Here is a 16,823-nt window from a genome sequence, read left to right as displayed (position 1 = left end):
GTAATGTTATATGAAGATGAAATGATTTTGTGTCTGCAACCTACTGCGTGCAGAATTTTGAGATCAAACCTGAGCAGTTACACTTGGCACATGCTGAGCATTAGCTTTGATAGGCATGAGTTGCAACAGTATTTGTTGTCAGTTCATGTATCATATTTTTCCTTTTCATAGTATGATGCTTGCTTCTAAGTTTCGAAATAATGGTTGCTTGATAGAGTGGAGATTGAAACCGCCTCCATGTTCCTTATCTATTTCTGTAGTTTCCATGTACATATTTGGCTAGCAATATGCATATCCCTTTCGTAGCGAACACAACCGTGAAACGTGTGCTTGAAGAATGACCAAGACAGAAATGACGAACCTTTCTACTCTTACCATTCTGGGCAAACATTATTGGAGTGCAAGTTATTCAGTTATCTCACTGGAAGTGAACCACTGTTCTCATTACTCTTCAGCTACACTACATATGCCCACACAATTAAAGAATTTCTGCAGTAAATAGTATGCATATATCTGGAAGATGCATTACGTTGCATATATGTGTATCATGTACAGCCAAGAAGAACAACAAAAATAAATTGATTTTCGAATTTCCAAAGTCAAGATTGAGCTACAAAAATATGATGCCTCATTATTTTGCTAGTCATGTATCATTTGGCATGCCATTATTTATTTGAAATATATCTTCCCTACAGTCTCAGTAATCTTTGAGTGTGAAGCAGAGCATCACTATTTACTGGTCATTTATTTGTGTGAATTCTATAAAATGGTTGGCTGGTATAATTATATCACTACCCATCGAACTCAATTGAGTGATACGATAATGTAAATCCAAATAATTTTTTTTGCTGTTTAAATCTTTCTTGTCTGCCTTAATTTCATTAAGTCTTAATTACACATCATTTGAGAAGAAAGTCAAAATTAAAACCCACAAAAAATGCACAATAAAAAGAAAGCAGCGGAGGAAACTAAGCTTGGCAGCCAGCGGCTATAAATACCTCACCACCTTGTTGGCACCATCCAAAGGAACAGAGAGTTCCAGCAGAGGAGTGAGACCCAAGGGTGCAAACCACAGCTCTGCCTTCTTCCCCCACCATGGCTGCCATGCGGTCTCCGATCATCGGTCTCCTCCTCCTCCTGCTCCCAATCGCGCCGTCTTCCTCCATCAAGTTCCCGCTCGAAGGCAATGTCTACCCTGTTGGGTATGTTTCTCTGAACCCTCTCTTCATGGCCTTCTCAGTCTTGAGGTTTTCTCTGTATATTTGACGCGCCTTTTCTGTACCTCTGCAGCCACTTCTATGCTACGTTGAACATCGGTGAACCCGCGAAGCCCTACTTCCTGGATGTCGACACTGGAAGCAACCTCACCTGGCTGGAGTGCCACCACCCGGTCCACGGCTGCAAGGGCTGCCACCCGGTAACAACTAATAACACTCGGTTCTGCAATATCACATATTGCCATCCAATTTGTAATACTTTGTGTTCGATGCCACATGTAACGATACTTCTGAAAAATGTTTGGTATGATCGATCTTTGCTTTGATATATGTTTCGTTGTACCACAGAGGCCACCACACCCATATTACAAGCCAGCAGCTGACAAGTTGAGGGTGCAATGTGGTGGCCCGCTATGTGCTGCAATGCGCCGAGACGTGCCTGGGATCCCTGAGTGCTCCAGGAAAGATCCACATCGATGCCACTACGAGATTCAGTATGTCACCGGGAAGTCAGAAGGTGACCTTGCCACTGACATCATTTCTGTCATTGGGAAAGACAAGAAAAACATCGCTTTCGGGTACGGCACTAACTGAAATATTAGTGTTACATGTTCAGTAGCTAACTGTATTTGGATTTTGATGATGCACAGTCACTTTCATTTTGCACAGATGTGGATACAATCAGGAGGAACCAGCAGACGCACCGCCCTCGTCGGTAGATGGCATCCTTGGACTTGGGAGGGGAAAGGCAGGCTTTGCCGCACAACTCAAGGGGCTAAAGATGATAACAGAGAATGTCATTGGACATTGCTTCAGCGGCAAAGGAAAGGGCGTCCTCCTCGTCGGGGACTTCAATCCGCCGTCCCGTGGCGTAACCTGGGTACCCATGAGAGAATCCTTGTAAGAATTTCTTTGTGATCATGGCTTTCGCTTTTTTGTTTTTTTGGATCTAACATGCATAGTCAGAGAAGAGTGTCATTATTGCTTGTTTACTTTTCATTTGGTTCCAAACATTTTCCCCCAGGTTTTACTACTCACCTGGCCTAGCAGAGCTGTTCATTGACAAACAGCCGATAAGAGGGAATCCAACATTTGAGGCTGTATTTGACAGTGGTACCACGTACACCTTCGTGCCTGCCCAGATATACAATGAACTTGTTTCAAAGGTAAATTTCAAACCACAGTGCATTCTGAATTTCTGATGCCCATAATTTTTGAACAGAGATAATAAATAAAATAAAATGGTACTCATGGGATTTGAGTCTTTCAGGTTAGAGGCACTCTCAGTGAATCATCACTTGTAGAGGTGAAGGGTCGTGCTCTGCCTCTATGCTGGAAAGGGAAAAAGCCATTCAGATCTGTCAATGATGTGAAGAACCAATTCAAGGCACTGTCACTAAAAATTACCCACGCCCACGGCACCAGCTACCTGGACATCCCTCCTCAAAACTACCTCATCGTGGAGGTGAACATTCGACAACCCAACTGATAAGCATCACTGAACAATTAATGGCTAACATGTCTTGTGTATGTTTGTTGGCATGGCAGGAAGACGGGAAAACGTGCTTGGCTATCCGCGATGCCTCCTCGGATCCTGTTCTGAAGGAACTGAACTTTATCTTGATAGGAGGTACGAAGCTCAGATTCAGAAAATTGTCGGGGCTCTTGAAACTAGTAAACCTTGCCTGTTTATAAAAGATATCTATTTAGATCCTCTGTTCTGCAGCTGTTACGATGCAGGATCTGTTTGTGATATACAACAACGAGAGCAAGCAGCTCGGATGGGTTCGTGCGCAGTGCGACAAGGCACAGGAGCTTGAATCCATCATCGATTCGCGTCTCTGAACAATGTTCAGATCGACATAGACAAAAATCTTAACGAGAAGAAATGAGTGCTCTCGTATATATGGTGTAAGAAAAGGCTGCATGATGCTCCCACTTATAATGAATAAAATGTTGGCATACCGATCGAGGAATGTGTACCTTCTATATATATGTGTGTGTATTTACAATCTTTCTAAGATATTCGGTTGACCGTATGCATGGTCCTCTCCTTCTACCAAGAAGCAAACTAATTTTTCCGAAAGAATATAACACAGTACAGAAATAAATTACAGAGCTATTGAATGCACAGCTGGACCTGAATCCCTGAGCAGGCATGTGGAGAAAGCAGGTTTTTCTTTTGAGGCTTCTTATCTTGTTCTTCATGTCACTCAGAATTGGTGAAATCTTTGAATTGTTCACACAAAAATAAGCACAGGAAATTAGAGGAATAAGGAGAGAGTGAGAAAAGGTTTATTGATCCTCTCGTGGGGAAATTAAAATACCAACACTACAAATTAGGGTTGTAGAAATAAATTTTGTACATATTTGATGACCCTAATCTTATGTGGTTTTGCTTGTGATTATTGACTTTTTTTTGCCACTGGTCGACTTTTTTCTTTCTTTCTGAGTGTGTGATTTCTGTTGATTCCATCTCAGTTATGTATGGTGTTATAGCTTGGATTATTTCACACTTCAGAATTACTGGAGGTCCAGGATGGACCTTTTCATCATGTATACACCTTTTCTTGTATTTTTTCTGCTATATTCAGGTTGCAAGGATTACTTTCGGGAATGGTAATCTTTTGTCCCTTATATTTCTTATTATCAGCTGCACTTTTAATCTACACCAGTTGCACATTTTCTAAAATGTGTAACTACTGTACTTGTCATGTGCAACTATGTTTATTTGATTCTGGTATTTGTACTATGGGTCTCCAAACTCTGTTTAGTTTGTGGTACTTCTAATACACATCAGTTGCACATTTTGAAGATGTGCCACACATGTACTTATAATGTGCAACAGGTTCATCTGATTCTCTACTCCTACATTTTGATTTTGAAGTTATACATACACATTTGTTTTTAATATTTTTTTGGAATGCTACACTAATGTAGACCAGTTGCCCCCGCACAAAAAAAAAGTAGACCAGTTGCACATTTTCCAAATGCCCAACCTGTTTTTGTGCTACTCCCTCCGTAAACTAATATAAGAGCGTTTAGAATACTAAAATAGTGATCTAAACACTCTTATATTAGTTTACGGAGGAAGTACTAAATAATATTTATTTACCTGTATATTTGATCCACTGACTTTTTTTTACATTGATGACGTGAATTCTCAATCAACTGTTAGGTAGTCGGATTGAATGTTATGATCCAATGTCTTGTGTAGTCAAACATATCAATGACTGGAAGTGTCCAAAATTCCTAACAGAATCATACAATCTATGCATGTCTTCAATTATTTAGAAACAATAGTAGCCGTTCGATGTCAAACTAGTAACGGATTGGATAGATCGAGTTGAATAGATACCACATGAAAAAAATGTTTTGACAATACATGTAAAGTCACATTGGTAGTAGATGGCGCCATGATTGGGCCAACTGCGACGCAACTCAATGATGGACCCCATAGCAATACACTCTCTAGTAAAAGAATCTCAACGACCCGATCTTGACGAGAAGACATTCAAGATGCATGTCAGATAGCGGCCAATTGGATTTCTCCACTTAGGGTTCTACCACTAGTAGAGAAAGGGTCAAATGTGAAGCACATTAGTGCTAGTTTGAATTTGAGCCGGCATTAATGTAAACATTAGTGCCGGTTCCAATGGCTAGGCGGGCGGGCATCATTAGTACCGGTTTGTGGGCAACCTTTAGTACCGGTTCATGCAACGAACCGGTACTAATGAGGCCAGTGCGGCTGTGGTCAGGCTAGGGCCCCCACGAAGACCTTTAGTACCGGTTCATGGCATGAACCGGTACTAGAGTTTCTTAGTAAGCTGATTTTTAGTCCCACCTCGCCAAGAGAGAGGCAGTATGAGCGGTTTATAAGCCGTGAGTGCAGAGACAATGACGAAGAGGCGCAATGCTCACCTGCACGTTGATCAGCTTAAAGCCTTTCGGAATAGCATAGATTGCACTGAGCTATGTGCAGTGCAGTCTACACTATTCCGAAAGGCTTGAAGCAAATTAACCAGCATTGCACCTCTTTTTTATTTTTAATAACTTATTTGAACTTCAATGTTTTTTAAACTTATTTGAACTCCGGACTTCTTTTGTGTTTAGTATGTAGCATTCAAAGCGACGTGTCATCAATTTCCAACATGTTCTGACATCATTTGTTTTTCAGTCATTTACCGAATTGTTTAAAGAGCTAAATGACCGTGAAATTGAAAATTACTATAAAATGAACTGTGAAAATGTTGAAACTTGGCATGGTATCATTATTTCACCTCCATAGCATGTGCGAAAGAGTAGAGAGGGTCACGGCAAAAACTGGACGCACTTCGTGTACAAACTAGACAATCTCTTTCGGAGTATCAGGGTTTCGGACGAGAACTCATCTGTTACACGGACACTTCAATGTTTTTTAAACTTATTTGAACTCCAGACTTCTTTTGTGTTCAGTATGCAGCATTCAAAGCGACGTCATTAATTTCCAACATGTTCTGACATCATTTGTTGTTTTTCAGTCGTTTACCTAATTGTTAGAGAGCTAAATGACCGTGAAATTGAAAATCACTATAAAATGAACTCTGAAAATGTTGAAACTTGGCATGGTATCATTATTTCACCCGCATAACATGTGCGAAAGAGTAGAGAGGGTCACGGCAAAAACTGGACACACTTCATGTACAGACTGGACAATCTCTTTTGGAGTATCAGGGTTTCGGACGAGAACTCATTTGTTACACGGGCACTTCAATGTTTTTTAAACTTATCTGAATTCCGGACTTCTTTTGTGTTCAGTATGCAGCATTCAAAGCGACGTCATCAATTTCCAACATGTTCTGACATCTTTTGTTGTTTTTCAGTCATTTACCTAATTGTTAGAGAGCTAAATGACCGTGAAATTGAAAATCACTACAAAATGAACTCTGAAAATGTTGAAACTTGGCATGGTATCATCATTTCACCCGCATAGCATGTGCGAAAGAGTAGAGAGGGTCACGGCAAAAACTGGACGCACTTCGTGTACAAACTGGACAATCTCTTTCGGAGTATCAGGGTTTCAGACGAGAATTCATCTATTACACAGGCACTTCAATGTTTTTTAAATTTATTTGAACTCCGGACTTCTTTTGTGTTCAGTATGCAGCATTGAAAGCGACGTCATCAATTTCCAACATGTTCTGACATTATTTGTTGTTTTTCAGTCATTTACCTAATTGTTAGAGAGCTAAATGACCGTGAAATTGAAAATCACTACAAAATAAACTCTGAAAATGTTGAAACTTACAATGGTATCATCATTTCACTCGCATAGCATGTGCGAAAGAGTAGAGAGGGTCACGGCAAAAATTGGACGCACTTCGTGTACAAACTGGACAATCTCTTTCGGAGTATCAGGGTTTCGAACGAGAACTCATCTGTTACACGGGCACTTCAATGTTTTTTAAACTTATTTGAACTCTGGACTTTTTTTATGTTCAGTATGCAGCATTCAAAGCGACATCATCAATTTCCAACATGTTCTGACATCTTTTGTTGTTTTTCAGTCATTTACCTAATTGTTAGAGAGCTAAATGACCGTGAAATTGAAAATCACTACAAAATGAACTCTGAAAATGTTGAAACTTGACATGGTATCGTCATTTCACCCGCATAGCATGTGCGAAAGAGTAGAGAGAGTCACGGCAAAAATTGGACGCACTTCGTGTACAAACTGGACAATCTCTTTCGGAGTATCAGGGTTTCGGACGAGAACTCATCTGTTACACGGGCACTTTAATGTTTTTTTAAACTTATTTGAACTCCGGACTTCTTTTTGTTCAGTATGCAGCATGCAAGGCGACGTCATCAATTTCCAACATGTTCTGACATCTTTTGTTGTTTTTCAGTCATTTACCTAATTGTTAGAGAGCTAAATGACCGTGAAATTGAAAATCACTACAAAATGAACTCTGAAAATGTTGAAACTTGGCACGGTATCATCATTTCACCGGCATAGTATGTGCGAAAGAGTAGAGAGGGTCACGACAAAAACTGGACGCACTTCATGTACAAACTGGACAATCTCTTTCGGAGTATCAGGGTTTCGGACGAGAACTCATCTGTTACACGGGCACTTCAATGTTTTTAAACTTATTTGAACTCCGGACTTCTTTTCTGTTCAGTATGCAGCATTCAAAGCGACGTCATCAATTTCCAACATGTTCTGACATCATTTGTTGTTTTTCAGTCATTTACCTAATTGTTTAGAGAGCTAAATGACCGTGAAATTTCACTACAAAATAAACTCTGAAAATGTTAAAACTTACAATGGTATTATCTTTTCACCCGCATAGCATGTGCGAAAGAGTACAGAGGGTCACAATGAAACTAAATACATAAAAAACTACTTAAAAATAAATAGAAGAAAATGAATAAAGCAGAAAAGAAAAAACTATATAAAAAATTACTCAAAAATAAATAGAAGAAAATAAATAATGCAGAAAAGAAAAAAACTATATAAAAAATTACTCAAAAATAAATAGAAGAAAATAAATAATGCAGAAAAGAAAAAACTATATAAAAAATTTGTTGGGGCGCTGCCCAATTGGCCTGCCCGACCTAGGGTGTGCAAATGCAGGCCCAGAAGGACCAGCAGGCTCACAGGGCAGCGCGCCATAGTTAGGCCCAGAAGCCTTCTATATAAAGAAGTTCGAAGGAGCAGCCGCGACTGGGTTTATAAACCAGTGCGGCTGCCCTTCGCTCGGCGAGGTGGGACTAAACATTGTGCACCGCCGGTGATAGCGCACAACCATTAGTACCGGTTGGTGGCTATCCGCGATGCCTCGTCGGATCCTGTTCTGAAGGAACTGAACTTTATCTTGATCGAAGGTACGAAGCTCAGATTCAGATGCAGATTGTCCAGGCTCTTGAAACTAGTAAACCTTGCCTGTTTTTAATAGATTTCTGTTTTGATCCTCTGTTCTGCAGCTGTCACGATGCAGGATCTGTTTGTGATATACAACAACGAGAGCAAGCAGCTCGGATGGGTCCGTGCACAATGCGACAAGGCGCAGGAGCTTGAATCCGTCATCCATTCGCGTCTCTGAATAATGTTCGATCAGATCGACATAGACAAAAACCTTAACGGGAACAAATCAGTGCTCTCATATGGTGTTTGAAACACTGTATGATGCTCCCACTTATAACGAATAAAATGTTGGCATGCTGAGGAATGTGTACCTTCTGCATATATTTACAATCCTGATATGATACTAGTAAGCATGCACGTGCAACCCACGTCTCGACTATTATTGTAAATAATACGTAAAATCATGTGTATAAAAAAGCTAAAGTAAATATATCATAATAATAGTGGAATTCACAATATTCTAGAAATGATATAATTTAGCATTACATATAAGGAGCATAGATGCAACTAATCTACTTATTTCTTAACATGTTTTAGAAAAATTGTACAATGTCAGAAACCTTGTGTGCATCTTCATCTCGTTGTACATGAGTCAGTACATTAAAAATTGCTTCTTTATCTCCCAACAATCACATGAGGATTATAAGGCTTTATCATGGAGTAAGTAGTACGGAAAGATATTGCATTATTTGGGTCTAAAATTGTATCCATCATCTCTCAGGTGAACGTCTTTTCCCATTATTCTATAAGCGTGTCATGGTAATACTTGCGCAAGATAGTATTTCTTTACAGCGATAGTTTTGCCTTTAGTGATGTCTTTCAACGCGAGGTCTTCACTGACATAGGGGTGCAGGCAGCATCCGGCTTCATCCTATGAAACTATCAATTAGCTCATCACTGCTTTAAAATTAAACATATATTTGTACTGTGCTATTATCCACAAGCCCACCCCACTTGCATCCCTAAGTGACATGGTATGCGGCACATGACTTTTTCCATGCAGATCTTGCTATAAAATAAGATGCCACCATCTCAACATAAAACCTAGGCCATCTTCCCTTTCTTCCTCATTGTGGTGTTCATGAGCTGAGTTTGCCTGGATGGAATAACCTATCGTTAGGGTATTCCGAAAGGAGTGGTTGGCTTGAAAAATAAGGTTTCTTAAATAATAGTCTCCCTGTAAACAACGAAATGGAAACTGATAAAGATACTTGACAAATGAATATCCGTTATAAGACAGAGTAATGCCATTTTTTATTTTTTAATCAAGAAAGATTGTTCAACATTGTACTCCTTCCGTCTTAAAATAAGTGTCTTTGATTTAGTACAACTTTAGTACAAAGTTGTACTAAATCAAAGACACTTACAAAGTTGTACTAAATGAAAGACACTTATTTTGGGACGGCTGGAGTAGAATATTGTGTATTTTACACGCACCAATGTCTAGTAATGAAAATATTAGGACACATTACAAGGCCAAGCATTGGCCCACGATATTTGCTTGCCTCGCATGTAACTCCGAAGCCGAAACATGAAGGTAATATTTGCTGGTGATGAGAAGTTTAGAACAGAATAAAAAAGAGGAACCATTTCGTGCAACTTCTAAAAAGTTTTCCCATCAAATGAGCTCTACGGAAGAGGATCATGCATGATGTGTAAATCAATAAACAACCATCAGCAAGCAAACCTGAATGGAATGGAGATTGGCGCAATGTGAATCCTCTGAATCTCATTTGCTCAAGATTGAAGCCTAAAAGGAACAAAAAACAGATAGTTAAGTTCAAATTGGATCTGAATAAACAAAATAAAGAAGAGACAATGAATAAATTATGCACTAAATACAAAATGCATCCCGGTGTACCCTGAATATTTAAGTAGGGAACATGACAGGTAAACAAGTAAGGTCATTTACGTAGACCTATGCCAAGGATCATCATCACAGTTGACAAGAAATCAAAATCAAGACAGATTGAAGTGTAGTCAGTTTGATTAGGTCATCTTAATTGAGTTTGAAAAACAAGACACACACTGAATTGTCACCAAAGCAGAAAGAAGACATATTAAGAAGTCACCTCAGCCTCCCACAAGAGGCACAAAAACAATGTCCACTTGTTTAAGTCTGGAGAAAAATTAACACCTGGATCTGGCATAGAATGTTCATTCCTTCCAACTATTAGTGTGCCAATCCTTACACAAGAGTGATCACCTGAACATATATTTGTTCATGTTAAAGGCATCAACGCAGAACATGATTTTCAAAGATTAGAGAGCTATTTCATTGGTGATTTAATCATCAGAGATAGATGGACACATACACACGGGTGATAATAGGTTGTTCCATAAATAAAAAAGGGAGGATGTCCTCTGCTCGTCTGCACAGAAATCGTCTCTCCTTTTCTGATTGCCCCGTCCATGCCTGCAACACAAATGTCAACCTCCGCTGTCATAGGCAGGTTTAACACAATAACAATGAAGGGCTCGAGCGTAGGTGTTCAACACAAACAATATTTTGAAAGAAATGTCAACCTCGTTGAACACTTACATGGCTTTGAGACATAGGATACCACTTTCAAATTGATGGAGGAAATGAGCCCAGCAAACACGGCGTCAATGCCTTTCGCATCATCACCGTGGAGGATCACTTCATCAGTTGCTCATTGAACGACTGAAGGGCTCGAGCGGCAAGCCAGCAACGTCTACTGCATGGGGAGGCAGATGGCGAGCGCCTAGCCCCTCGCCTTGGCCTTACGGCTGCCTGCACTTAAGGAAGGCCGCATCCCAGACCATCGCTCGAATCCTTGCCGCCTGCATCACGCCGCCACGGGGCGACGACCTCCGGCCACCTGCCCGCGTCATCGCTAAGCCATGCAGCAACTCGTGCCAGCGACACGCATGCGCCCCATCTCACGCCGTGGGAACTCCAGACTTGCGCAACGCATCCCTTGCCTCCACGCCGCCCAAGGAGGCCAAGACGGAGAGAAGGAGCGGCGGCTAGGGTTCCCCCGAGCCCTGGGGTCGCGAGTTGGAGAGCCCTTTTTTCGCCAAGGAGTGGAGCAGTTGTGCGGGGGATGGCGATGGAGGCGTGAGAAGAGGCAGGGAGGAGGTTCACGATGCGAGAGGTAGGGAACGTGCGATGCAAAAGGTTTATTTGGTAACCGGTAGTAATTAGTGGGGCATGTTGTGCGGGGGTGCTAAATGCGTTTAGCATCAACCATGTTTTAGTGTTAAACATTGAAGTGATTTGGGCCATTGGATCAAGTTGTTTGAAGGGATGAGATTGTTTGGTTCTCCGCCCTTTCGTCCTTTTATAGGGGTAGTAGATAGATTAGATTGACTGTGTGCATGGTCCTCCTACCAAGAAGCAAACTTATTTTTCGGAAAGAATATAACGCACTACAGAAATAAGTTACAGAGCTATTGCATGCACAGCTGGATCTGAACCCCTGAGCATGCATGTGGGGAAGGCAGGTTTTTCTTTTGAGGGTTCTTATCTTGTTCTTCATGTCACTACGAATTTGTGAAATCTTTGAAAATGTCCACACAAAAATAAGTACAGGAAATTAGAGGAATAAGGAGAGAGTGAGAAAAGGTTTGTGGTGGGAAAAATAAAATGACAAACACTAGAAAATTAGGCTTGTAGAAATGCATTTTGTACAAATTTCAATACCGTAATCTTATGTGGTTTTGCCTGTGATTATTGATTTTTTTTTCCTTTTTGCCACGGTCGACTGTGTTTTTGTATTTCAGTCAATTCCATCTCAGTTATGTACGCTGCTATAGCTTGGATCAGTTCACACTTTAGAACAACTGGTGGTCCTTTTGATAATTTATATGCCTTTTCTTGTAATTTTTTCCTGCTATATTCAGGTTGCAAGGATTACATTCAGGAATGGTAATCTTTTGTCCCTTATATTTTTTATTTGAGGTGCACTTCTCGTCTACACCAGTCGCACATTTTCTGAAGTGTGTAAAACTGTAAATACTGTACTTGTAATGTGCAAATCTATTTAGTTGCTTCTTTTTTGTTTTTGAGATTGACTTGATTCTTTTTATTTGTACGATGGGTCTCCAAACTCTGCTTGGTCTGTTGCCGACATGTCAGTCACATAGGGCTTTACTGTTGCCGATATGTTGGGTTTTTATTTTCTATTTATGAGACAGTTCGTGTTTTGGCTATGTGCATCTTTGATATGCAGGGGTCGGGTGTTGCTCATCATGATTGTATCCACTTGATGCTACATTTTGAGTTAATAAAAATGTCATTTATCAGAAAGAAAAATCTGCTTGGTCTATGGTGCTTCTAATATACATCAGTTGCACATTTTGAAGATGTGGCAACCATGTACTTGTAATGTGCAACTCGTTCATTTGATTCTCTACTCTTACATTTGATTTTTAAAGTTAAAGTTATACATTGTTTTATTTTGTTTGGAACGCTGCACTTTTAATATAGACCAGTGGCATATTTCCAAATAGGCAACCCGTTTTTGTGCTATTGAATAATATTTATTCTACCAATGTGCTACTCCCTCTGTCCGGAATTACTTGTCAGAGAAATGAATGTATCTAGACATATTTTAGTTTTAGATACATTCGTTTTATCCATTTCTGTGACAAGTAATTTTGAACGGAGGGAATACCAGATAATGTCTTGTGTAGTAAAGAATGGCAATGAAGGGAATTGTCCAAAATTGGTAAGAGAATCGTACGATCTAGAGAGGTCTTAAAATTATTTAGGAACAATAGTAACTGTTCGATGTCAAACTAGTAAGGGATTGGATGGATCGGGTCAAGTAACACCGACGCAAGTCAATGATCTACCCAGGTCTTCCAGACATGCTCTCCTTTCCATCGGCCTTCAGGCAAGCCGTGGCGTCGGCGAGGATCGAGTGTTTGGAGATAGGCGGCCGAGGGGAGCCCAGGAGGCAGGAGCGCAGCTTCCTTGCCTTGGGGGCTCGTCCACGAAGGGTGACAGGCTATTGACCATTTTGTCAATTTGTGAAAGCTGGGATGTGTTGTTTCTTTCATAGGCTTAGTTGTTGTCTCTTGTGGTGCTCCAACATACATTCAGTATCTCCGGTTGTGCTTGGATTGGATCCTGCCCTTGCACGCTGGGGCTGGTTGGATGGCATGTCCTGTCATGTCTCCCGGCCTTTTACCCTTGCTGCTCCCGGTCTGATTCGTTCAACGGTAATGATTTCGTCTATGGCAGCCATCTTGAAGATCCGCAAAGCTGCATATCAGCGATGGAGCCGCGTCAAGCTCGGGTGTGGAGGCGATCCTTCAGTTTTTTCTTTAGTGGCTGTTGTGGTGGTTTCAGAGGCAGGTGACGGGTGTTGGTGTCAAGCTCAGAGTTGTCTTCAGTCTTGTTCGTAGTTTAATTCTTGGCTGGTGTTTCTTTCCTTTATGCAAAGGCTAGCGTTCTGCTATTTGTTTAGTTTTATCAGGTTGGTATGTACATGATTTATACAATGTTTCGTATGATATAAATAAGGGCGATGCTAGGCGTCGGCTCACTGGCTGAAAGTTTTGGCCGGTCCTGCCCCAGCCCTTGGATGCGAGCCCGCTTGGCCATTGGATGCAGCAAAAAAACCGATTCATCCTGGGCTTCTTCTACCTCGGGTTAGATTTGCAGCTCCTGCTCGGTGTCCTCGTCGCCGCGCCTCCAGTCCCCTCTGGTGACCGTCCTCGTCGCCGGTCCCCACCCTCGCCGTTCGTCCTCGTTCGCTAGTCCCCATCCTCGCCGGATGTCCATCCTAGTCGCCAGTCCCCACCCTCGTCGGCTGTCTTCGTCGACATTGAAGCTTTTCTAATATTGGCCTGCCGTTGCAGCTCTCGATGTAGCCGTTGCAGCTTTCCACGGCGACAGGTGTAGCTCCGCCGCTGCCCCTCGCCGTTGATGCTCGCTGCAGCCGACGACGACGGCCACCCAGTCAATCAACACCATTGGAAAACCGTCGCAAGCCCCCTGTGTTGCAAACGCTGAAAAAAAAGTTTCAACCCCTAGATGGAAAAGCTTCAACCTCTATATGAAAAAGCTTCAACCGGCACTGCGAATCAGGGGGAGATGCAACCGCTCGCACAAATGCTTCAACCTTAGATTGAAAAAGTTTCAACCAAATGATAGAGAGAGCTTCAATCAAGCCCCACTCAAGAATGAAAAAAGTTTCAAATCGTTTACAGAAAAGTTTCGATCGTGGATGAAAAAAGCTTCAACCGTGTATGAAAACAGCTTCAACCGTTGGAAAAAAAGCTCCAACCAGACACTGCAAACCAGAGAAAAGTTGCCAACGTTGACAGAAAAAGCTTCAACCATATATGGGAAAAGCTTCAAACGGCTATCGGCGACAGAAAATCTGTGGTTGCAGTCCGCGGTCACCTTGGTCATCGCCGTTGCGCACCCCAGCCGCCGCAGGGTTGCAGCACATTGACATCCCCGTGGTAGCACCCCGTCGTCCCCGGTTGCAGCATCTCCCGTGGTCACCCCAGTCGCCGGTTCGATCTTGCGGACGTAGTAGCTCCATCAACACCCTGCATCGCCCCATCTAGCCCCTCGTCTCCGCCATTGCAGCTCCTCCCCTCCAGTCTCCTACCTTGAATCATCGAGGGTTGGCGCGGCTCGGAGCTCACCGGAAGCCATGACCATGGGGGAGGGGTGGAGGAGAAGGAGGAGGCCACGGCGGCAAGCATGGGAAAAAAAAAGGAGAGGAGAGTGCCCGGCAATGGAGACGCGCACCGGAGCGAGAGGAGGAGCGCGGCCATGGCTGCCCACATTGGGAGAGAGAGAGAGTTCCTGAGAGGAAGAAAAAGATAGGAAAAAGGCGAAGCGGTACATGTGGGCCTGTAAGGACGCGTGGCTCCATGGTATTGCTGGGTGTGCTAGGCGCGCGGGAGCGAACGACACGACCAGCCGAAGCTTCGGCCGGTCTGCCGATGAAAAACGTTTCCCTATAAATAAGACACATATTACCATGAAAAAAAACATTGTACTTGTTGTAGACCGTGGGAGAAGTGGACTCTAGCCTTTTTTAACCTTGTGTACCATGCCGGCCGGCTTCCTGCACAACCTTAGAATATGCATAAACGATCCGATCCGATCCATCCATCCATCCAAGGGGAGATCGACCGTTTGCGTAGCGAAGCCTGAGCTACGGGCCGGATCGCTCCATGGAGCGCCGCCTGCGGCAGCGAGATTGCGGCGACCTACCCGACGAAGTGGTCGGCGACGTACTCCGCCATCTCCCGCCGCGTTGCCTCGCCGTGTCGCGCTGCGTCAGCAAGGCCTGGCGCCGCGCCGTCCACGAGCGCAGCCTCCTCCGCGCGGACCTGCTCCCGCTTTCGCTCGCCGGCATCTTGATGCACTTCAACTGCCACACGTTCTCAGAGTTCTTCTCCCGTCCCTCCTCCTCTTGCAAGAAGATCAACCCCAAGCTCGACTTCTTGCCTCCCATCGAGGACGATCCCTATGAGGAGGAGGACTACTCCGTCTTCGAGCATTGTAATGGTCTGCTCTTGACCAGCAAGTGTGTGGTCAACCCTGCCACGCGACGCTGGGATCCTTTGCCTCCGCTCATGCCCTTCGCCGACCCCATGGCGATGTGCCGTGTTTTCGGTTGGTATCTAGCTTTCGATCCCACCTTGTCGCCTCACTACCAGGTGTTCAGGGTCCCTTGTCTGCCCCCGAGGCCTTGTCAGCCCGGAGACCGTGGCTACCGAGGTCCTGAGGATTATGTAGACCCTTTGGTGGACAAATATGAATGGCCGCCGTCTACATGCATCTTGAATGTCTTCTCCTCAAAGTCGTGTCGTTGGGAGGAGAAGTCTTTTGCTAGACAAGGTAATGCTGCAGGGATTGTTGCTGAGCTGCGACTGCGAATGCACCATGGTTGGAACTATGGTGCCGTCTATTGGCGACAAGCACTTTGTGCACAGCCAAAATAATTTTTTCCTGAGGTATATATATGTACTCGACCCATTCCATTACTAGCTAGTTTGATCACGTCGACGCTTCTTATAGTCATAATAAAGTGGTTACTCAACTAGTCTGTTTGTTTTACATATTCATAAGAGTTATTTTGATTTTACAGGATATCCTTGTCAGACGATACGTACCGTGTGATCAAACCACCGACGGATATGGATATCAGGGTGCACTCTTATCTAGGAAAATCCAAAAAGGGGGTGTACATTGCATCATTCATTAAGGATGTCTTTCGAGTTTGGATCCTGAATGAATTGTGTGGTCAGACGAAGTGGGTGTTGAAGGGTGAATATGATCTTAAGCGTGTGCAAGCATTTGATAAGGATGTTCATGGTCCCTGGGTCTTAGATGACATCAACTATTATTCGTTTGGTTCTCAGCCTCCAAAAGACAACAAGAAAGCAAGAGTTGAGGAGTTTGAGTGGAGCTCAGAGAATGATGATGATGATGATGATGATGATGCTGATGACAAGAGTGAGATTGTCGGAGAAAACAACTATGAAACATTTTGTTCACAACTTCCGGAAGTCAACGAGAAAGCAATGGTTCAAGGGAGACTTGAGCGGATGCACAATACCGAGGCGGTTGATGACAACGAAGACATGGTTGGTGAGCGTCACAGAATCGAGTTGGGCCGATGCATCCTTTGATCCTCCTCCAGGTGAATTAGGTGCCATAGAATGACATTTTGTCAATCCTGCGCGTGCTGGGATGC

General features: G+C 43.0%; 1 protein-coding gene across 1 annotated transcript; it reads left to right on the top strand.

Annotated features, from left to right (window-relative positions):
* The first annotated feature begins 633 nt into the window (after window positions 1-633).
* LOC123108500 (aspartic proteinase Asp1) lies at window positions 634-3,189 on the top strand. Its single transcript, XM_044530278.1, has 8 exons — window positions 634-1,202; window positions 1,291-1,417; window positions 1,566-1,795; window positions 1,887-2,117; window positions 2,242-2,383; window positions 2,488-2,682; window positions 2,766-2,847; window positions 2,944-3,189. Exons 1-8 carry the CDS (start codon window positions 1,096-1,098, stop codon window positions 3,060-3,062), a joined length of 1,233 nt encoding a protein of 410 aa, XP_044386213.1. The 5' UTR covers window positions 634-1,095; the 3' UTR covers window positions 3,063-3,189.
* The last annotated feature ends 13,634 nt before the right edge of the window (window positions 3,190-16,823 follow it).

This window comes from Triticum aestivum, chromosome 5A (assembly GCF_018294505.1).
Source record: "Triticum aestivum cultivar Chinese Spring chromosome 5A, IWGSC CS RefSeq v2.1, whole genome shotgun sequence".
NCBI classification, from domain to species: Eukaryota; Viridiplantae; Streptophyta; class Magnoliopsida; order Poales; family Poaceae; genus Triticum; species Triticum aestivum.
This window is presented reverse-complemented; position numbering and strand designations above follow the sequence as displayed.

Excerpts from the sequence above, each read along its gene's own strand:
- LOC123108500 (XM_044530278.1), top strand. The coding sequence starts at position 1,096 with ATGGCTGCCATGCGGTCTCCGATCATCGGTCTCCTCCTCCTCCTGCTC. Across the intron at positions 1,203-1,290 it reads GGCAATGTCTACCCTGTTGG|CCACTTCTATGCTACGTTGA; the intron begins GTATGTTTCTCT and ends GTACCTCTGCAG. Across the intron at positions 2,384-2,487 it reads ACAATGAACTTGTTTCAAAG|GTTAGAGGCACTCTCAGTGA; the intron begins GTAAATTTCAAA and ends TGAGTCTTTCAG.